Source organism: Phyllobates terribilis, unplaced genomic scaffold (assembly GCF_046119375.1).
Source record: "Phyllobates terribilis strain yellow unplaced genomic scaffold, ASM4611937v1 Scaffold_2__4_contigs__length_985480577, whole genome shotgun sequence".
NCBI classification, from domain to species: Eukaryota; Metazoa; Chordata; class Amphibia; order Anura; family Dendrobatidae; genus Phyllobates; species Phyllobates terribilis.
The window spans coordinates 41,105,775-41,131,128 of NW_027362762.1; the positions used below are offsets into that span (position 1 = coordinate 41,105,775).

Sequence of the window (25,354 nt, forward strand, 5' to 3'; positions counted from 1 at the left end):
CTGAGGGTTCAGTCGCCACAGAGGTACTGCACCTTACCCAGAGGTGTGGTGTCTCCTTCTCTCAGGTAAGGAGGGCGTGCTGCCCGGAACCCCAACACCAGCATCCAACACTAAACTGCTCCAGGCCGGCTGGAAGGACAAGATGCACTGTGTCTCCTGCTGAGCCCTGTCCCTGGCTGGAGTGGGGGGAACCAAAGAGAGGGGGAACCAGTAGTGGGTGTGGGTGGAGGAAGTAGCATAGGGGAGCACCATAGTAGGAGGTATATAAAGGGAAGCCATTTTAGGGTGGCAGAGGCTAGTCAGTGTGGAGTCAGTAAGGAGAGGAGGGGAGCAGAGTCTCTTCAGGAGCTCTGCTCCACAAGTGAGGCCTAGTAACAGAGGCCCAGGAGGGGAGCAGAGGAGAAAGGCTCTGTTCTACAGAAGGGATCCCAGGGGGTACGGTGAGTGCAGGACGGCACCCGTACACCCCGAATCTGTCAGGTGTCAGAGGGATCAGACCGCAAGAAGGGACCGGTCCCTGGACCAGCCGTGTTACTCCATGTCTCGGCTGGAAAAAACGGAGGCTTCTGCACTTCCATGGTGCAGTTGCCACAGTCTCACCCTAGCCGCTGTGAGGGTCAAGCTGGTCCGGGAACTCCAGGTTGCCCAGAGGGACTTCAGAGCACCCGATCTGGACTGTGTGTGGGGAAGCGCAGGGCAGGAGGGAGAAGACCCAGCGTGAGAAGTCGGTCTAGTAAGGAACATAAAGAACGCTGGGTTCCGTCAAGTGCTCCTGACATATCTGAGGAAGAGCTGAACCCCTGGTCTGGTAGACGCAGTGCGACGCGGAGGCGGACACCCATACAGTGTACCTGAGAACCTTGAACAAGAACTGTGAGTAAAACTCGGATGACTGCACTGCACTGCCTCTGTCAGTTATTTCTGCCACGCCATCTCTCTCTTCTGCACCACAAGTACCAGTGACGCGCCCAGGGGATGGGGACGACTCAGTACCCGGGCCTTTGCCTGGTTTGGGGATGTCGCGGTGGTCGGCTCCCGGGCCCGTACCCTGGGGTCACTCTTGAAAAAGGGGATTGGAACTTGGATAGAAATAAAAATAAAGTAAATAGTTCGTGACGCCACCTGTGGTACCTGGTAAGGATTACCAGCAATGCTGCAGACCTCCAGGGGCAGCTGGGATGTTTCTGCTCCCCACAGGCGGAGCGGGCACCCGGGGCAGTGTGGAGTTTGATGGTGGGTGGTGATGCTGGGGCTTGTAGTGCAGGCGGGATGGCGCAGCAGGAGTAACTGACAGAGACAGGGGATTCGCTTCAATACCTTAACTGGTGCGGATGTCAGGTACGGTCCAGGGTACTCAGTAGGATGGGTGCACTTCAGGACTTCTCCCCAGTGAGCGGGTATGGGGTCTCCTGGTCCGTGTCTGCCTCTCTTTATGCTCCTGGCCAGCCTGCAACTGGGCCTAGCTTATGTGTCGTGCTGTTCCTTCACCTGTCGCTTGGTAGTGGGACCTTCTGCTGGCAGCAACAATCCCTGGTCTCCGGGGCCTTCGTGGTTCCTGGTCCTGTAATGGGTCTAGCTTCAGGTCTGCCATGGACTTGTAGTCCTCCTGGTATGCCGGTGATCCCTACTGGGTATAAAGGACCCTGTAGGCGCGGACCCGGTGTCCGGTTTGTGTCTTGGGGTGAGCCTATGATGCTCCTCTGCCCCCTCAACTCCTCTCCTCTTTACCTCCGGCCACACTCGGGTCCCTCAATTCAGCAGCAGACGTGCTGCTCTCTGTGGCAGCACACTTTCTCTCAGACTCTCTGACTCTGTCTGACTGACTGAACTGCCTGGCTCCACCCTTCATATATATATCCCTAACGGGCTCCCTCTGGTGGTATGAGGTGGAAGGGTGGAGGTGTTTGTATGTAATGAGGGCCTCTTGTGGAGAAGTCCGTCCATGCACCCTGGGTCCTGTGGTACCCATGAACAGTAGGGTGCCACACCAGCATTACCACCCACCATCAAACTCTACACTGCCCTGAGGCCCGCTCCATCTGTGGGGAGCTGTTCCATCCTAGCTGCCCTATCAACTGCCTCAGAGGACTGCTCCGCAGCGCTGGTACAAATTACCAGAAACCACAGGTGGCGTCAAACTATAAATCCCATATAAACTTTCCCCTTTTTGTTGACTGCCCTGGGCCGCGGACCGTGCCAGCCACTGTGACATATCCCTTCCCCAGCATCCATAGGCCCGGACACCGAGTACCCCACTGCGCTGAGGGCGCGTCAATAGTGTCTGCTGAGCTATTGTATCTAATCCTATCTTGTGTGATACTGTCTGCTGAGCCGTGTATCTAATCCTATCCTGTGTGATACTGTCTGCTGAGCCGTGTATCTAATCCTATCCTGTGTGATACTGTCTGCTGAGCCGTGTAGCTAATCCTATCCTGTGTGATGCTGTCTGCTGAGCCGTGTATCTAATCCTATCCTGTGTGATACTGTCTGCTGAGCCGTGTATCTAATCCTATCCTGTGTGATACTGTCTGCTGAGCCGTGTATCTAATCCTATCCTGTGTGATACCGTCTGCGGAGCTGTGTATCTAATCCTATCCTGTGTGATACTGTATGCTGAGCTGTGTATCTAATCCTATCCTGTGTGATACTGTCTGCTGAGCCGTGTATCTAATCCTATCCTGTGTGATACCGTCTGCGGAGCTGTGTATCTAATCCTATCCTGTGTGATACCGTCTGCGGAGCTGTGTATCTGCCTCATAGTCAGTGGTCGGGGGTCTGTCTCACATTTACAGGGGGCCGTCTTTCTCCTGCACTGAACTCCTCATATTAATTTAATGCCTCGGCCTTCTGTTTCTGGGAAAGCTGGGTGACAACCAACATGGCGGCCATACAGGTTGTCACCAGACTCCTGCTCGCAGGGCCATTTCTGTGTATTATTGGCCAGATTTGTCCCCTGATTATTTCGGGAGGGAGATGGGCGAGAACAAGATGGATAAATGAGTGACTAGAGACAGACTGGTTGCTAGGGGCATGGAGTCAGGGACGTCCTTGGCAACCATATATGATATCCATAGCAACCAGTCTGTCTCAGTCATGGACAGCAGAGAATTGAAGGCCGCTTGGCAGCGTTCACACCTGCCCACAATGTCCGTGTGGGAGGAGCACCCCCCTTTTAAGGCCAAACTCGGCCAATCCCATTGACATGATGGCAGTTAAAGGGTTAATTCTTCCCAATTCCGGGTCCCGTACTCTTAGGAGATTGACATGCCACTGTGATTTCGGAGAGAAGACGTGAATATTTCACGCTGACATTCACAAGTCGGCGTCTTCTGTTATTTCGCAGGATCGGTTTACGGCAGACGGCTCCGACGTGAGGAAAGCAAAATGTCTGCCAAGTGTGAAAGCGTAAAAGTCTGTAAAAAAAAGCCGCCCTACACAGCCGTGATCGGTGACTTCAACTCTGCTGCATTGTCTATGGGAGGCTATGGCAGTCAGAAATCCACCTGCTGTCGTATCGTGCTCCTACCTATGCCCACCATGCTTTACACTGCATCCTTGATTTGTTAGGATACAACTATATTCAGTAGCTTTAGCTTAGTTCCTGCTGTCACAGTAGAGACTGAGTCTACTATGCCCACCATGCTTTACACTGCATCCTTGATTTGTTAGGATACAACTATATTCAGTAGCTTTAGCTTAGTTGCATTGTCTGAAGTAATCTGACAACTTCCTGCTGTCACAGTAGAGACTGAGTCTACTATGTCCTCCATGCTTTACACTACAGGAAACAGCTGTGATTTCAGTTCAGCTCCAATGTCTATGGGGAGACTCAGGTAGCCTGAAATCTACCTGCGGTTGCATCCAAAGATCAAAAATAGTTGAATGTATGTGACGCACCCCCTGGGCCATATTCTTTAGGGGAATACCCGGAGCCGGATCAGATGGGGGTTGTAGTCTCCGAGTGGCTGTGACCCGGTCCGTGCCCAGGGTGTCAAGCTCAGTGTGTGGCAGTCCTTACTGATGTTACTAAAGTTCTTTATGTCGACTACGCCACCCGTTGAATTGCGGTCACTACGGCCGCCGCTGCAGCAGGGTCCGCTGAGGCTGATGGTGTTTGTGCAGCTTAGGTAGTATAACCCCCAACGGGAGGGGTATAGCCTCAGGGGGTCAGGTGCAGAGGATGGTGGTTGTGGAAGTGCAGGGATGATGGTAATGAGAGTCAGAGTCGGGTTGTGCAGTTCAGGGTTCTTTACTTACTGCAGATGTTCCGGTCACTCCGGCCTTGAGTGACCACCCGAGCCGTGCTGCGTCCACCAGGTCCTGGACTCGGCCAACCCCCAAATAGTTCTGGAGCGTGGTTCTGAGCTCCCGTTCTGTCCTGTCCTCGTCTCTGGCCTTCCCCACCAGGGATCCACCTATGTCCGGCTCCCTCGGGCCTTCTGTTGGTAACCCTTGACTCTGGGTTCCCTGACCCTACGCGTGGTCTGCCTTCCGGGTGGATTTGGTGGGTGGCCGTGGCAGATGCTGCCCACGGCCTCCGGTCTCTGGCTGAGGTATGCTGTAGCCCCCACCAGTTTGGGATCCGGTACCCTGTTGCCAACTCTTCACCCTGTGATTGTATTTGGGCTCTCAGAGTTCCTTCTTTCTCCCCCTCTGGGTCCTTCGTTCTCTCCTCTCTCACTCTGGGCCTGGGGCTGCTCTGCTCTTCTGCTTTCCTCCACTGCAAAGACTCACAGACTGCCTGACTGTGGCTGACTGACTGACTAACTGACCCTGATCTTAGATGGTGCCCACCTTAAATACTCCCTCTATGTGTGAGCTCAGGTGACCAGCACCCAATGAGCTCCTAACTTTACCCAGGCTGCTCCCCCTATCTGCCCCTACACTACTGGGATGTACCACCCCCCTCCCACTCCAGCCAGGAACAGACTCTGTCATACCTGCACATTTCTAAGTGGGAGTACCGTTGGTCTGTTCCTCGGAAATGGGATGTGTGTAGTGCATGCAGCTTACTGAGCTCAGTTCCACACTCCATCCTTACCCGGGAGTGGAATATCACACCTCTGGCTGAGGTGCAATACCCCTGTAGCAGCCGAATCCCCAGGGTGCTACATTCCCCCCTGGTAAATCACAGCACGTCCTCGGGCTGTAAGATATAACAAACACCAAAACATACAATTTTTGCATAAACATAAACATATAAAACATATAAAACACCATATATATCAGCATAAACTTTTCATATAAAACTTTCTTATCTTCTGGTTCCTCCGGTCACGGTGCAACTTGTGACCGGGTAAAGTGCGACAGTCTCTTGAAGAAAAATCAGTTCTTCTATAAAACCGGTAGGGGGCGCTTTAGGAAGCGCAACTATATACAAGGGATATGGCCGCTCTCAGTCCTCGGCCAGGTATTAGGAAAGGGATGACCGCTCTCAGTCCTCGGTCAGTGGGGTTAAGGGACACACGGGATTAACAGTTCAGTTCTCTGGTCCCAACGGGGACTATATTAGCAGCAACGGTTCACTGTGCCCCGACGGGCAACTATATACAGCTTCTACTCTGCTGTACTCAACGACGACGTCCTCCTGCTCTTTCTTTGTGATTAACTTTAGCTTCAGACCCGTCCGGGTCCTCTTGCTCCTCCTCACACCGCAGCTCCTCCTCCGTCAGGCGATGCACATGGAGGGCGTAGGGTCCTTTGGCACACTTGTGCCGGGTGAAGGTGACCTCGTCCCCTATATACAGGTCACGACCTCTGTGTCCCTCCGGTAGGTGGGACTCAACGTCTCTTCTTGTCACGAAGACGTCGCCTGGGGTGCGGTGATCTCGGATGAAGCCCCACCCGTGCTGCATATTAAACTTGATCACAGTCCCGGTGGAAGGGGGACCATGAGCTGCACGGGGACTCCTCCTGGCCTGGCTCTTCTGCTCCGCGCTCTTTATTTGGGCTTGTTGTTCCCGGACCCGCCTCTCTCTCCGCTCCCTCTCAAAGACCTCGAGCTGCTGGCGGCAGCACTCTGCAAGCTCCGCTGCGGCTGCCCGAGTCTCCTGAGTGAACCCCATGAGGTCTTCTCCGGTGGGATCCCACTCAAACTGGGTCTCTTCTAGCGGGGGCGAGATCCTCTTTATGGGCTTTGGAGCCGGGATCAGGGGTTCGCACATGGCCCTTGCTTTTTGCAGCTCCAGCTGGATGTATTCCTGGGGCCATACGAAGGGCTGCCCATCCGGGCACGTATGCTGGGCGAACAGGTCCTCACCCAGGTGCGGTACTTTAGGTGTTATGGGCGCCGTGGTGGTAGCGGCGCCCGGGTTAACCAGGCCTTGCGACCAGGCCTGGGGCACCTTGAAAGTAAAGGGCACCGTAAGAACGGCGGCGCCCTGTGTTACTTGGCCCTGCGACCAGGCCGGGGGCTCCGCGGAGGTAGGGGGCGCTGTTGGTATTGCGTCGCCCGGGGGTACTAGGCCTTGCGACCAGGCCGATGGTACTTCCTGCTTGGCCACTCTCGGGGACGAGGCGTGTGACGTCACAGGGGTCGCGGCTTCCATTTGAGGCCTAGTCTGCGGCGGTGACGTTGCAGCGACGGGCACGGCAGGGGGTACTTCGGGCTCTGCGACGGGGAGCTGGGGCAGGCACGCGGTTTCCCGGCTCGGGGTAGAGACGTCCCCTTTACCTGCCTCCGTCCGTTCGGCTCCCTTCTCGGCGCCGTCTCCGGCCTTCAGTCCTCCTGCGCCATCCTCAGAGGCGGTCTGTCTCCTCGTCTCGGGTGGCGTGCTCCGCTGACGAGTCTCGGTCTGCTGGGCCATCTCTCGGCTCCACTCCGCCAACGTCTCTCGCTGTACCCGGGCCATCCTCCGTGCGAGGCCCTCCAGCGCGGTCTGTGCACACTCCCGATCTCGGGGGAGCTGTGTTAGGATCTCCAGCAGGCCTTCTGGAGTGGCGACCTGCAACAGGCTCCTGACCACTGGGTCGGTGCTGCCTGGAGTGGCGGGCCGCATCAGGCTCCTGACCGCTGGGTCGGTGCTGCCTGGCTCTCCCTCCATCTCCGGGTAGGCTCTCTCTGGACTCTCTTCCAGACGTCTTGTCTCCGGGTGCGCTCTCTCCAGACTGCTCCAGGCGACACCCATCTTTGCTCTCTTCTTCTCAGTCCTCCCACTTCGAGGGCGGTCCCGGGGCCACTTGGTGATTGTCAGCTCCAGGGGCAGTTCTTTCACGCTGACAGACACCTCTAGCATCACAGTCTCTGTTGGTGGGGGCGGTGTCCACTTTTGGCGCCATTTTCGGTCCTGGCCCACGATGGGAGGCGGCCTCTTACCACCCTCTGGCACGCCCATAATGGCGTCCGCTCTTCCAAGGCGGGAAACCTTTGGAAATGGCGGGAATCGTCTCCCAGTGGCGGGAAACTCCATGGATGGCGGGAAAAAGCTGCAAATGGCGGACAACCGGCGGGAAACGACCTGTGATGGGGCCCGATGGCGGGGACCCTCCGGAACCGGCAGGAGACTTCTTTTTAAGGTAACGATGTACTTTTCTTCAGGCACGCAGTACCCGGTTGTTGCGGGCACGTAATCCTGCCGACTACGCCAAAGTTGACGCACCCCCTGGGCCATATTCTTTAGGGGAATACCCGGAGCCGGATCAGATGGGGGTTGTAGTCTCCGAGTGGCTGTGACCCGGTCCGTGCCCAGGGTGTCAAGCTCAGTGTGTGGCAGTCCTTACTGATGTTACTAAAGTTCTTTATGTCGACTACGCCACCCGTTGAATTGCGGTCACTACGGCCGCCGCTGCAGCAGGGTCCGCTGAGGCTGATGGTGTTTGTGCAGCTTAGGTAGTATAACCCCCAACGGGAGGGGTATAGCCTCAGGGGGTCAGGTGCAGAGGATGGTGGTTGTGGAAGTGCAGGGATGATGGTAATGAGAGTCAGAGTCGGGTTGTGCAGTTCAGGGTTCTTTACTTACTGCAGATGTTCCGGTCACTCCGGCCTTGAGTGACCACCCGAGCCGTGCTGCGTCCACCAGGTCCTGGACTCGGCCAACCCCCAAATAGTTCTGAAGCGTGGTTCTGAGCTCCCGTTCTGTCCTGTCCTCGTCTCTGGCCTTCCCCACCAGGGATCCACCTATGTCCGGCTCCCTCGGGCCTTCTGTTGGTAACCCTTGACTCTGGGTTCCCTGACCCTACGCGTGGTCTGCCTTCCGGGTGGATTTGGTGGGTGGCCGTGGCAGATGCTGCCCACGGCCTCCGGTCTCTGGCTGAGGTATGCTGTAGCCCCCACCAGTTTGGGATCCGGTACCCTGTTGCCAACTCTTCACCCTGTGATTGTATTTGGGCTCTCAGAGTTCCTTCTTTCTCCCCCTCTGGGTCCTTCGTTCTCTCTTCTCTCACTCTGGGCCTGGGGCTGCTCTGCTCTTCTGCTTTCCTCCACTGCAAAGACTCACAGACTGCCTGACTGTGGCTGACTGACTGACTAACTGACCCTGATCTTAGATGGTGCCCACCTTAAATACTCCCTCTATGTGTGAGCTCAGGTGACCAGCACCCAATGAGCTCCTAACTTTACCCAGGCTGCTCCCCCTATCTGCCCCTACACTACTGGGATGTACCACCCCCCTCCCACTCCAGCCAGGAACAGACTCTGTCGTACCTGCACATTTCTAAGTGGGAGTACCGTTGGTCTGTTCCTCGGAAATGGGATGTGTGTAGTGCATGCAGCTTACTGAGCTCAGTTCCACACTCCATCCTTACCCGGGAGTGGAATATCACACCTCTGGCTGAGGTGCAATACCCCTGTAGCAGCCGAATCCCCAGGGTGCTACATATGTTCTCTGTGGGGGTCCAACTGCTGGGACCCCACCGATCACAAGAACGGAGGACCCTTATGTGAATGGAGCGGCAGAGAGCAGGAGCTGGCACCTGCAGAGTTTAACCACTCAGATGCCACTGACAGATCTGCAGGGGAAGGGGGATGGGGCGTATATTTGACCACCCTTATCCCCTATCCCCCAGGGGTGCAGATGAAGTTTCCATGGTAGGTGCTGCAGTAAAAAAAAAAAAAAAAAAAAAAAACATAAATTACCCTAGGGAACTAAGAAGTTAAAAAAAAAATTAAAAATGTGACAAAAACACTGTTAAACAAACAAAAAGTTCAAATCACCCCCCATTTTCTCAGTTCCAAAATGTAAAAAAAATAATAAGAATTTTTGAGTAAATGTCAGATTTTTCAAAAAGTGTAAAATTGTTTAACTTGTATGGTAAATGGCAAAAAGAAATAAAAAGTAACAAAAAAATACTAGAATTAAAGTAGTTTTTTGTTGTTGTTACCCCCCCCCAAAAAAAAAAAATAAACAGTTATGAGTCACAGAAAATGACAAAACTTTTTTTTTAAAGTTCTGAATTTTTCAAATACAATGAAATATAAAGAAAAGCTATTTGTGTTTGCTATCGCCGTAATCGTACTGACCCGGAGAATGATGTTACCAGCTCATTTTTATCTCACGTTTTAAAAACAAAACCCAAAAAACCATGGAGGGATTGTGTTTTTATTATTATTAATTATTATTATTACTAATATTATTATTTCATCCCATTTAGATTTTTTTCCCCTTTTTCAGGACATTATTTGGTAAAAAAGGAATTAAATGAATGGTGTCACTTAAAAGTACAACTCGTCCTGCAAAAAAACACAAATCTAAATATAGAAAAAAGAAATTCACTATGAAGAAGAGGAGGGAAAAAGCAAAGTACAGAAATTATAAATGACTGAGGGGTTAAACTGTTGTCTAAGTCCACATCAACCTTAAAGAGAACCCGTCACTTGCCATAAACATGTAGTTTTGTTGCCCGGTGTAAATGCCGCTCTTCTTCTGAATCCGGCGATGTTTTTATTTTCTTTCTGCGCCTTTCTGTTCCTGAGATATCGCCTTCTCATTTCTGTTAATAAATCTACCCCTTTTAGCCAACTGGGTGTGGTTCTCAAGAAGAAACATTGATGATCACACCCACTTGGCTAACAAGGCTAGATTTATATACAGGGAAGAAGGGGTCATATCTCATGAACGGAAAGGCGTAGGAACAAAAGAAAAACATCTCCGGATTCAGGAGAACAGCGGCATTTACACCAGGGGGAAAAATCCACGTTATAGGCAAGCGTGCATGCCCAGCATTTTTGGGCATGTTTAAGTCTTCCTGAATCCATCACTCCTGGGAATGTTACCAGCCCACCCAGGGTTTGCATAAACTACACCCCTCTCAGCCCAGGAGTGATTGGAAATCCAGGACAGCTGGCAACCATGAGCCGATCACTCTGATGACATCACAATGTCCTATATACAATCCATACGTTGTCGTGCAGGTTCTACGATAAAGTGAAGACCCTCCATCATACGGCGGGGACCCCAGTGTCGGACCCGATTTTTGCATTCACCCTGCTGAAGAGGCTGCAGTCCGAATGGATGAACGTGGTCCATAGTGCGGAGATCGACGAGAACATCAGAGGTGACGAAGGCTGAGACACTGTAGCAAATTGCAGCTGTGTGAACAGGACTAGGACAGAATAAAATAGTATAAAAATGAAGGATCCAATTAAAGGGTTTGTCCACGGCTGCACGCGCCTGCATCAGTGGTGACGTTACAACTGCACATTCCTGCCGAGATGCGCGGGGTCATAACGACATGACGCAGACATCCCCTTTAACGGGTTGTTCGCGACTTTTATAGGTCACCAATATCAGATCGGGGAGGGGGGGTATTCAGAGAGTGAAACATATAAACTTTCACTGCTCCGGACCACCTGGGACTTTACCATCAATCTGTTCATTGGTTCAATATTAGCGTTCAGAATGTCAGCACTATATGGCAGTATTATTTACACCCAAGAAAAGGTTAGATTTCAGCATTAATCGTTAATATTTTTTATGGAAATTACACAATAGTATCATGCGGGAATGATAGAAAATAGTTCTTATTTTAATGTAGATACGGTATGAAGGTATTATTTGAGTAAGATATGGCAGTCTTATTTGGTCAATGAGTGGTGGTATTGTGAGGGAAATACAGGTGCATCTCACTAAATTAGAATATCATCAAAAAGTTAATTTATTTCAGTTCTTCAATACAAAACGTGAACCTCCTATATTATATAGAATCATTACACACAGAGCGATCTATTATATAGAGTCATTACACACAGAGGGATCTATTATATAGAGTCATTACACACAGAGGGATCCATTATATAGAGTCATTACACACAGAGGGATCTATTATATAGAGTCATTACACACAGAGGGATCTATTATTTAGTCATTACACACAGAGGGATCTATTATATAGAATCATTACACACAGAGGGATCTATTATATAGAGTCATTACAGACAGAGGGATCTATTATATATAGTCATTACACACAGAGGGATCTATTATATAGAGTCATTACACACAGAGGGATCTATTATATAGAGTCATTACACACAGAGGGATCTATTATATAGAGTCATTACACACAGAGGGATCTATTATATAGAGTCATTACACACAGAGGGATCTATTATATAGAGTCATTACACAGAGGGATCTATTATATAGAGTCATTACACACAGAGGGATCTATTATATAGAGTCATTACACGCAGAGGGATCTATTATATAGAGTCATTACACGCAGAGGGATCTATTATATAGAGTCATTACACACAGAGGGATCTATTATATAGCGTCATTACACACAGACGGATCTATTATATAGAGTCATTACACGCAGAGAGATCTATTATATAGAGTCATTACACACAGAGGGATCTATTATATAGAGTCATTACACACAGAGGGATCTATTATATAGAGTCATTACACACAGAACGATCTATTATATAGAGTCATTACACACAGAGGGATCTATTATATAGAGTCATTACAAACAGAGAGATCTATTATTTAGAGTCATTACACACAGAGGGATCTATTATATAGAGTCATTACACACAGAGGGATCTATTATATAGAGTCATTACACACAGAGGGATCTATTATATAGAGTCATTACACGCAGAGGGATCTATTATATAGAGTCATTACACAGAGGGATCTATTATATAGAGTCATTACACACAGAGAGATCTATTATATAGAGTCATTACACACAGAGGGATCTATTATATAGAGTCATTACACGCAGAGGGATCTATTATATAGAGTCATTACACGCAGAGGGATCTATTATATAGAGTCATTACACGCAGAGGGATTTTTATATAGAGTCATTACACGCAGAGGGATCTATTATAGAGTCATTACACGCAGAGGGATCTATTATATAGAATCATTACACGCAGAGGGATCTATTATATAGAATCATTACACGCAGAGGGATCTATTATATAGAGTCATTACACGCAGAGGGATCTATTATATAGAATCATTACACGCAGAGGGATCTATTATATAGAGTCATTACACGCAGAGGGATCTATTATATAGAGTCAGTACACGCAGAGGGATCTATTATATAGAGTCATTACACGCAGAGGGATCTATTATATAGAATCATTACACGCAGAGGGATCTATTATATAGAGTCATTACACGCAGAGGGATCTATTATATAGAGTCATTACACGCAGAGGGATCTATTATATAGAGTCATTACACGCAGAGGGATCTATTATATAGAGTCATTACACACAGAGGGATCTATTATATAGAATCATTACACACAGAGGGATCTATTATATAGTCATTACACACAGAACGATCTATTATATAGAGTCATTACACACAGAGGGATCTATTATATAGAGTCATTACAAACAGAGAGATCTATTATTTAGAGTCATTACACACAGAGGGATCTATTATATAGAGTCATTACACACAGAGGGATCTATTATATAGAGTCATTACACACAGAGGGATCTATTATATAGAGTCATTACACGCAGAGGGATCTATTATATAGAGTCATTACACAGAGGGATCTATTATATAGAGTCATTACACACAGAGAGATATATTATATAGAGTCATTACACATATAGGGATCTATCATATAGAGTCATTACACGCAGAGGGATCTATTATATAGAGTCATTACACGCAGAGGGATCTATTATATAGAGTCATTACACGCAGAGGGATCTATTATATAGAGTCATTACACGGAGAGGGATCTATTATAGAGTCATTACACGCAGAGGGATCTATTATATAGAATCATTACACGCAGAGGGAACTATTATATAGAATCATTACACGCAGAGGGATCTATTATATAGAGTCATTACGCGCAGAGGGATCTATTATATAGAATCATTACACGCAGAGGGATCTATTATATAGAGTCATTACACGCAGAGGGATCTATTATATAGAGTCATTACACGCAGAGGGATCTATTATATAGAGTCATTACACGCAGAGGGATCTATTATATAGAGTCATTACACGCAGATGGATATATTATATAGAGTCATTACACACAGAGGGATCTATTATATAGAGTCATTACACGCAGAGGGATCTATTATATAGAGTCATTACACAGAGGGATCTATTATATAGAGTCATTACACAGAGGGATCTATTATATAGAGTCATTACACACAGAGGGATCTATTATATAGAGTCATTACACGCAGAGGGATCTATTATATAGTCATTACACGCAGAGGGATCTATTATATAGAGTCATTACACAGAGGGATCTATTATATAGAGTCATTACACAGAGGGATCTATTATATAGAGTCATTACACGCAGAGGGATCTATTATATAGAGTCATTACACGCAGAGGGATCTATTATATAGTCATTACACGCAGAGGGATCTATTATATAGAGTCATTACACGCAGAGGGATCTATTATATAGAGTCATTACACGCAGAGCGATCTATTATATAGAGTCATTACACACAGAGGGATCTATTATATAGAGTCATTACACACAGAGGGATCTATTATATAGAGTCATTACACACAGAGGGATCTATTATATAGAGTCATTACACACAGAGGGATCTATTATATAGAGTCATTACACACAGAGGGATCTACTATATAGAGTCATTACACACAGAGGGATCTATTATATAGAGTCATTACACACAGAGAGATCTATTATAGAGTCATTACACACAGAGGGATCTATTATATAGAGTCATTACACGCAGAGGGATCTATTATATAGAATCATTACACGCAGAGGGATCTATTATAGAGTCATTACACGCAGAGGGATCTATTATATAGAGTCATTACACGCAGAGGGATCTATTATATAGAATCATTACACGCAGAGGGATCTATTATATAGTCATTACACGCAGAGGGATCTATTATATAGAATCATTACACGCAGAGGGATCTATTATATAGTCATTACACGCAGAGGGATCTATTATATAGAGTCATTACACGCAGAGGGATTTATTATATAGAATCATTACACGCAGAGGGATCTATTATATAGAGTCATTACACGCAGAGGGATCTATTATATAGAGTCATTACACGCAGAGGGATCTATTATATAGAGTTATTACACGCAGAGGGATCTATTATATAGAGTCATTACACGCAGAGGGATCTATTATATAGAGTCATTACACGCAGAGGGATCTATTATATAGAGTCATTACACGCAGTGGGATCTATTATGTAGAGTCATTACACGCAGAGGGATCTATTATATAGAGTCATTACACGCAGAGGGATCTATTATATAGAGTCATTACACACAGAGGGATCTATTATGTAGAGTCATTACACGCAGAGGGATCTATTATATAGAGTCATTACACACAGAGGGATCTATTATGTAGAGTCATTACACGCAGAGGGATCTATTATATAGAGTCATTACACACAGAGGGATCTATTATATAGAGTCATTACACACAGAGAGATCTATTATATAGAGTCATTACACAGAGGGATCTATTATATAGAGTCATTACACACAGAGGGATCTATTATATACAGTCATTACACGCAGAGGGATCTATTATAGAGTCATTACACACAGAGGGATCTATTATATAGAGTCATTACACACAGAGGGATCTATTATATAGAATCATTACACGCAGAGGGATCTATTATATAGAGTCATTACACGTAGAGTTATCTATTATATAGAGTCATTACACACAGAGGGATCTATTATATAGAGTCATTACACGCAGAGGGATCTATTATATAGAATAATTACACGCAGAGGGATCTATTATAGAGTCATTACACGCAGAGGGATCTATTATATAGAGTCATTACACGCAGAGTGATCTATTATATAGAGTCATTACACGCAGAGGGATCTATTATATAGAGTCATTACACGCAGAGTGATCTATTATATAGAGTCATTACACGCAGAGTGATCTATTATATAGAGTCATTACACGCAGAGTGATCTATTATATAGAGTCATTACACGCAGAGTGATCTATTATATAGAGTCATTACACGCAGAGTGATCTATTATATAGAGTCATTACACGCAGAGGGATCTATTATATAGAGTCATTACACGCAGAGTTATCTATTATATAGAGTCATTACACGCAGAGGGATCTATTATATAGAGTCATTACACGCAGAGGGATCTTTTATATAGAGTCATTACACGCAGAGGGATCTATTATATAGAGTCATTACACGCAGAGGGATCAATTATATAGAGTCATTACACGCAGAGGGATCTATTATATAGAGTCATTACACGCAGAGGGATCTATTATATAGAGTCATTACACGCAGAGGGACTTATCATATAGAGTCATTACACGCAGAGGGATCTATTATATAGAGTCATTACACACAGAGGGATCTATTATATAGAGCCATTACACACAGAGGGATCTAATATATAGAGCCATTACACACAGAGTGATCTATTATATAGAGTCATTACACACAGAGGGATCTATTATATAGAGTCATTACACGCAGAGGGATCTATTATATAGAGTCATTACACGCAGAGGGATCTATTATATAGAGTCATTACACACAGAGGGATCTATTATATAGAGTCATTACACGCAGAGGGATCTATTATAAAGAGTCATTACACAGAGGGATCTATTATATAGAGTCATTACATGCAGAGGGATCTATTATATAGAGTCATTACACACAGAGGGATCTATTATATAGAGTCATTACACGCAGAGGGATCTATTATATAGAGTCATTACACAGAGGGATCTATTATATACGGTCATTACATACAGAGGGATCTATTATATAGAGTTATTACACGCAGAGGGATCTATTATATAGAGTCATTACACGCAGAGGGATCTATTATATAGAGTCATTACACACAGAGGGATCTATTATATAGAGTCATTACACACAGAGGGATCTATTATATAGAGTCATTACACACACAGGGATCTATTATAGAGTCATTACACACAGAGGGATCTATTATATAGAGTCATTACACGCAGAGGGATCTATTATATAGAATCATTACACGCAGAGGGATCTATTATAGAGTCATTACACGCAGAGGGATCTATTATATAGAGTCATTACAAGCAGATGGATCTATTATATAGAATCATTACACGCAGAGGGATCTATTATATAGTCATTACACGCAGAGGGATCTATTATATAGAGTCATTACACGCAGAGGGATCTATTATATAGAATCATTACACGCAGAGGGATCTATTATATAGAGTCATTACACGCAGAGGGATCTATTATATAGAATCATTACACACAGAGGGATCTATTATATAGAATCATTACACGCAGAGGGATCTATTATATAGAGTCATTACACGCAGAGGGATCTATTATATAGAGTCATTACACGCAGAGGGATCTATTATATAGAGTCATTACACGCAGTGGGATCTATTATGTAGAGTCATTAAACGCAGAGGGATCTATTGTATAGAGTCATTACACGCAGAGGGATCTATTATATACAGTCATTACACGCAGAGGGATCTATTATAGAGTCATTACACACAGAGGGATCTATTATATAGAGTCATTACACACAGAGGGATCTATTATATACAGTCATTACACGCAGAGGGATCTATTATAGAGTCATTACACACAGAGGGATCTATTATATAGAGTCATTACACACAGAGGGATCTATTATATAGAGTCATTACACGCAGAGGGATCTATTATATACAGTCATTACACGCAGAGGGATCTATTATAGAGTCATTACACACAGAGGGATCTATTATATAGAGTCATTACACACAGAGGGATCTATTATATACAGTCATTACACGCAGAGGGATCTATTATAGAGTCATTACACACAGAGGGATCTATTATATAGAGTCATTACACACAGAGGGATCTATTATATAGAATCATTACACGCAGAGGGATCTATTATATAGAGTCATTACACGCAGAGTTATCTATTATATAGAGTCATTACACAAAAAAGGATCTATTATATAGAGTCATTACACGCAGAGGGATCTATTATATAGAATAATTACACGCAGAGGGATCTATTATAGAGTCATTACACGCAGAGGGATCTATTATATAGAGTCATTACACGCAGAGTGATCTATTATATGGCGTCATTACACGCAGAGGGATCTATTATATAGAGTCATTACACGCAGAGTGATCTATTATATAGAGTCATTACACGCAGAGTGATCTATTATATAGAGTCATTACACGCATAGTGATCTATTATATAGAGTCATTACACGCAGAGTGATCTATTATATAGAGTCATTACACGCAGAGTGATCTATTATATAGAGTCATTACACGCAGAGTGATCTATTATATAGAGTCATTACACGCAGAGTGATCTATTATATAGAGTCATTACACGCAGAGGGATCTATTATATAGAGTCATTACACGCAGAGGGATCTATTATATAGAGTCATTACACAGAGGGATCTATTATATAGGGTCATTACATACAGAGGGATCTATTATATAGAGTTATTACACGCAGAGGGATCTATTATATAGAGTTATTACACGCAGAGGGATCTATTATATAGAGTCATTACACGCAGAGGGATCTATTATATAGAGTCATTACACACAGAGGGATCTATTATATAGAGTCATTACACACAGAGGGATCTATTATATAGAGTCATTACACACAGAGGGATCTATTATAGAGTCATTACACACAGAGGGATCTATTATATAGAGTCATTACACGCAGAGGGATCTATTATATAGAATCATTACACGCAGAGGGATCTATTATAGAGTCATTACACGCAGAGGGATCTATTATATAGAGTCATTACAAGCAGATGGATCTATTATATAGAATCATTACACGCAGAGGGATCTATTATATAGTCATTACACGCAGAGGGATCTATTATATAGAGTCATTACACGCAGAGGGATCTATTATATAGAATCATTACACGCAGAGGGATCTATTATATAGAGTCATTACACGCAGAGGGATCTATTATATAGAATCATTACACGCAGAGGGATCTATTATATAGAGTCATTACACGCAGAGGGATCTATTATATAGAGTCATTACACGCAGAGGGATCTATTATATAGAGTCATTACACGCAGAGGGATCTATTATATAGAGTCATTACACGCAGTGGGATCTATTATGTAGAGTCATTAAACGCAGAGGGATCTATTGTATAGAGTCATTACACGCAGAGGGATCTATTATATAGAGTCATTACACACAGAGGGATCTATTATGTAGAGTCATTACACGCAGAGGGATCTATTATATAGAGTCATTACACAGAGGGATCTATTATATACAGTCATTACACAGAGGGATCTATTATATACAGTCATTACACACAGAGGGATCTATTATATAGAGTTATTACACGAAGAGGGATCTATTATAGAGTCATTACACACAGAGGGATCTATTATATAGAGTAATTACACGCAGAGGGATCTATTATATAGAATCATTACACGCAGAGGGATCTATTATATAGAGTCATTACACGCAGAGTTATCTATTATATAGAGTCATTACACACAGAGGGATCTATTATATACAGTCATTACACGCAGAGGGATCTATTATAGAGTCATTACACACAGAGGGATCTATTATATAGAGTCATTACACACAGAGGGATCTATTATATAGAATCATTACACGCAGAGGGATCTATTATATAGAGTCATTACACGCAGAGTTATCTATTATATAGAGTCATTACACACAGAGGGATCTATTATATAGAGTCATTACACGCAGAGGGATCTATTATATAGATTAATTACACGCAGAGGGATCTATTATAGAGTCATTACACGCAGAGGGATCTATTATATAGAGTCATTACACGCAGAGTGATCTATTATATGGAGTCATTACACGCAGAGGGATCTATTATATAGAGTCATTACACGCAGAGTGATCTATTATATAGAGTCATTACACGCAGAGTGATCTATTATATAGAGTCATTACACGCAGAGTGATCTATTATATAGAGTCATTACACGCAGAGTGATCTATTATATAGAGTCATTACACGCAGAGTGATCTATTATATAGAGTCATTACACGCAGAGGGATCTATTATATAGAGTCATTACATGCAGAGTTATCTATTATATAGAGTCATTACACGCAGAGGGATCTATTATATAGAGTCATTACACGCAGAGGGATCTATTATATAGAGTCATTACACGCAGAGTTATCTATTATATAGAGTCATTACACGCAGAGGGATCTATTATATAGAGTCATTACACGCAGAGGGATCTATTATATAGAGTCATTACACGCAGAGGGATCTATTATATAGAGTCATTACACGCAGAGGGATCAATTATATAGAGTCATTACACGCAGAGGGATCTATTATATAGAGTCATTACACGCAGAGGGATCTATTATATAGAGTCATTACACGCAGAGGGACTTATCATATAGAGTCATTACACGCAGAGGGATCTATTATATAGAGTCATTACACACAGAGGGATCTATTATATAGAGCCATTACACACAGAGGGATCTATTATATAGAGCCATTACACACAGAGGGATCTAATATATAGAGCCATTACACACAGAGTGATCTATTATATAGAGTCATTACACACAGAGGGATCTATTATATAGAGTCATTACACGCAGAGGGATCTATTATATAGAGTCATTACAAGCAGAGGGATCTATTATATAGAGTCATTACACACAGAGGGATCTATTATATAGAGTCATTACACGCAGAGGGATCTATTATAAAGAGTCATTACACAGAGGGATCTATTATATAGAGTCATTACATGCAGAGGGATCTATTATATAGAGTCATTACACACAGAGGGATCTATTATATAGAGTCATTACACGCAGAGGGATCTATTATATAGAGTCATTACACGCAGAGGGATCTATTATATAGAGTCATTACACACAGAGGGATCTATTATATAGAGTCATTACACACAGAGAGATCTATTATATAGAGTCATTACACAGAGGGATCTATTATATAGAGTCATTACACACAGAGGGATCTATTATATACAGTCATTACACGCAGAGGGATCTATTATAGAGTCATTACACACAGAGGGATCTATTATATAGAGTCATTACACACAGAGGGATCTATTATATAGAATCATTACACGCAGAGGGATCTATTATATAGAGTCATTACACGTAGAGTTATCTATTATATAGAGTCATTACACACAGAGGGATCTATTATATAGAGTCATTACACGCAGAGGGATCTATTATATAGAATAATTACACGCAGAGGGATCTATTATAGAGTCATTACACGCAGAGGGATCTATTATATAGAGTCATTACACGCAGAGTGATCTATTATATAGAGTCATTACACGCAGAGGGATCTATTATATAGAGTCATTACACGCAGAGTGATCTATTATATAGAGTCATTACACGCAGAGTGATCTATTATATAGAGTCATTACACGCAGAGTGATCTATTATATAGAGTCATTACACGCAGAGTGATCTATTATATAGAGTCATTACACGCAGAGTGATCTATTATATAGAGTCATTACACGCAGAGGGATCTATTATATAGAGTCATTACACGCAGAGTTATCTATTATATAGAGTCATTACACGCAGAGGGATCTATTATATAGAGTCATTACACGCAGAGGGATCTATTATATAGAGTCATTACACGCAGAGGGATCTATTATATAGAGTCATTACACGCAGAGGGATCAATTATATAGAGTCATTACACGCAGAGGGATCTATTATATAGAGTCATTACACGCAGAGGGATCTATTATATAGAGTCATTACACGCAGAGGGACTTATCATATAGAGTCATTACACGCAGAGGGATCTATTATATAGAGTCATTACACACAGAGGGATCTATTATATAGAGCCATTACACACAGAGGGATCTAATATATAGAGCCATTACACACAGAGTGATCTATTATATAGAGTCATTACACACAGAGGGATCTATTATATAGAGTCATTACACGCAGAGGGATCTATTATATAGAGTCATTACACGCAGAGGGATCTATTATATAGAGTCATTACACACAGAGGGATCTATTATATAGAGTCATTACACGCAGAGGGATCTATTATAAAGAGTCATTACACAGAGGGATCTATTATATAGAGTCATTACATGCAGAGGGATCTATTATATAGAGTCATTACACACAGAGGGATCTATTATATAGAGTCATTACACGCAGAGGGATCTATTATATAGAGTCATTACACAGAGGGATCTATTATATAGGGTCATTACATACAGAGGGATCTATTATATAGAGTTATTACACGCAGAGGGATCTATTATATAGAGTCATTACACGCAGAGGGATCTATTATATAGAGTCATTACACACAGAGGGATCTATTATATAGAGTCATTACACACAGAGGGATCTATTATATAGAGTCATTACACACACAGGGATCTATTATAGAGTCATTACACACAGAGGGATCTATTATATAGAGTCATTACACGCAGAGGGATCTATTATATAGAATCATTACACGCAGAGGGATCTATTATAGAGTCATTACACGCAGAGGGATCTATTATATAGAGTCATTACAAGCAGATGGATCTATTATATAGAATCATTACACGCAGAGGGATCTATTATATAGTCATTACACGCAGAGGGATCTATTATATAGAGTCATTACACGCAGAGGGATCTATTATATAGAATCATTACACGCAGAGGGATCTATTATATAGAGTCATTACACGCAGAGGGATCTATTATATAGAATCATTACACACAGAGGGATCTATTATATAGAGTCATTACACGCAGAGGGATCTATTATATAGAGTCATTACACGCAGAGGGATCTATTATATAGAGTCATTACACGCAGAGGGATCTATTATATAGAGTCATTACACGCAGTGGGATCTATTATGTAGAGTCATTAAACGCAGAGGGATCTATTGTATAGAGTCATTACACGCAGAGGGATCTATTATGTAGAGTCATTACACACAGAGGGATCTATTATGTAGAGTCATTACACGCAGAGGGATCTATTATATACAGTCATTACACAGAGGGATCTATTATATACAGTCATGACACAGAGGGATCTATTATATACAGTCATTACACACAGAGGGATCTATTATATAGAGTCATTACACGCAGAGGGATCTATTATAGAGTCATTACACACAGAGGGATCTATTATATAGAGTAATTACACGCAGAGGGATCTATTATATAGAATCATTACACGCAGAGGGATCTATTATATAGAGTCATTACACGCAGAGTTATCTATTATATAGAGTCATTACACACAGAGGGATCTATTATATACAGTCATTACACGCAGAGGGATCTATTATAGAGTCATTACACACAGAGGGATCTATTATATAGAGTCATTACACACAGAGGGATCTATTATATAGAATCATTACACGCAGAGGGATCTATTATATAGAGTCATTACACGCAGAGTTATCTATTATATAGAGTCATTACACAAAAAAGGATCTATTATATAGAGTCATTACACGCAGAGGGATCTATTATATAGAATAATTACACGCAGAGGGATCTATTATAGAGTCATTACACGCAGAGGGATCTATTATATAGAGTCATTACACGCAGAGTGATCTATTATATGGCGTCATTACACGCAGAGGGATCTATTATATAGAGTCATTACACGCAGAGTGATCTATTATATAGAGTCATTACACGCAGAGTGATCTATTATATAGAGTCATTACACGCATAGTGATCTATTATATAGAGTCATTACACGCAGAGTGATCTATTATATAGAGTCATTACACGCAGAGTGATCTATTATATAGAGTCATTACACGCAGAGTGATCTATTATATAGAGTCATTACACGCAGAGTGATCTATTATATAGAGTCATTACACGCAGAGGGATCTATTATATAGAGTCATTACACGCAGAGGGATCTATTATATAGAGTCATTACACAGAGGGATCTATTATATAGGGTCATTACATACAGAGGGATCTATTATATAGAGTTATTACACGCAGAGGGATCTATTATATAGAGTTATTACACGCAGAGGGATCTATTATATAGAGTCATTACACGCAGAGGGATCTATTATATAGAGTCATTACACACAGAGGGATCTATTATATAGAGTCATTACACACAGAGGGATCTATTATATAGAGTCATTACACACAGAGGGATCTATTATAGAGTCATTACACACAGAGGGATCTATTATATAGAGTCATTACACGCAGAGGGATCTATTATATAGAATCATTACACGCAGAGGGATCTATTATAGAGTCATTACACGCAGAGGGATCTATTATATAGAGTCATTACAAGCAGATGGATCTATTATATAGAATCATTACACGCAGAGGGATCTATTATATAGTCATTACACGCAGAGGGATCTATTATATAGAGTCATTACACGCAGAGGGATCTATTATATAGAATCATTACACGCAGAGGGATCTATTATATAGAGTCATTACACGCAGAGGGATCTATTATATAGAATCATTACACGCAGAGGGATCTATTATATAGAGTCACTACACGCAGAGGGATCTATTATATAGAGTCATTACACGCAGAGGGATCTATTATATAGAGTCATTACACGCAGAGGGATCTATTATATAGAGTCATTACACGCAGTGGGATCTATTATGTAGAGTCATTAAACGCAGAGGGATCTATTGTATAGAGTCATTACACGCAGAGGGATCTATTATATAGAGTCATTACACACAGAGGGATCTATTATGTAGAGTCATTACACGCAGAGGGATCTATTATATAGAGTCATTACACAGAGGGATCTATTATATACAGTCATTACACAGAGGGATCTATTATATACAGTCATTACACACAGAGGGATCTATTATATAGAGTTATTACACGCAGAGGGATCTATTATAGAGTCATTACACACAGAGGGATCTATTATATAGAGTAATTACACGCAGAGGGATCTATTATATAGAATCATTACACGCAGAGGGATCTATTATATAGAGTCATTACACGCAGAGTTATCTATTATATAGAGTCATTACACACAGAGGGATCTATTATATACAGTCATTACACGCAGAGGGATCTATTATAGAGTCATTACACACAGAGGGATCTATTATATAGAGTCATTACACACAGAGGGATCTATTATATAGAATCATTACACGCAGAGGGATCTATTATATAGAGTCATTACACGCAGAGTTATCTATTATATAGAGTCATTACACACAGAGGGATCTATTATATAGAGTCATTACACGCAGAGGGATCTATTATATAGATTAATTACACGCAGAGGGATCTATTATAGAGTCATTACACGCAGAGGGATCTATTATATAGAGTCATTACACGCAGAGTGATCTATTATATGGAGTCATTACACGCAGAGGGATCTATTATATAGAGTCATTACACGCAGAGTGATCTATTATATAGAGTCATTACACGCAGAGTGATCTATTATATAGAGTCATTACACGCAGAGTGATCTATTATATAGAGTCATTACACGCAGAGTGATCTATTATATAGAGTCATTACACGCAGAGTGATCTATTATATAGAGTCATTACACGCAGAGGGATCTATTATATAGAGTCATTACATGCAGAGTTATCTATTATATAGAGTCATTACACGCAGAGGGATCTATTATATAGAGTCATTACATGCAGAGGAATCTATTATATAGAGTCATTACACGCAGAGGGATCTATTATATAGAGTCATTACACGCAGAGGGATCTATTATATAGAGTCATTACACGCAGAGGGATCTATTATATAGAGTCA

At 42.9% G+C, this 25,354-nt stretch overlaps 1 protein-coding gene across 2 annotated transcripts in view; it reads left to right on the top strand.

Moving 5' to 3' along the window:
* Positions 1–25,354, top strand: part of P4HA3 (prolyl 4-hydroxylase subunit alpha 3) — a 140,876-nt gene that overhangs the window by 13,720 nt on the left and 101,802 nt on the right. For both annotated transcript variants that reach the window (XM_073661245.1, XM_073661246.1), the window contains exon 2: positions 10,349–10,491. In XM_073661245.1, coding sequence (XP_073517346.1) covers positions 10,349–10,491 — 143 coding nt within the window. The remainder of the gene's footprint in view (positions 1–10,348; positions 10,492–25,354) is intronic.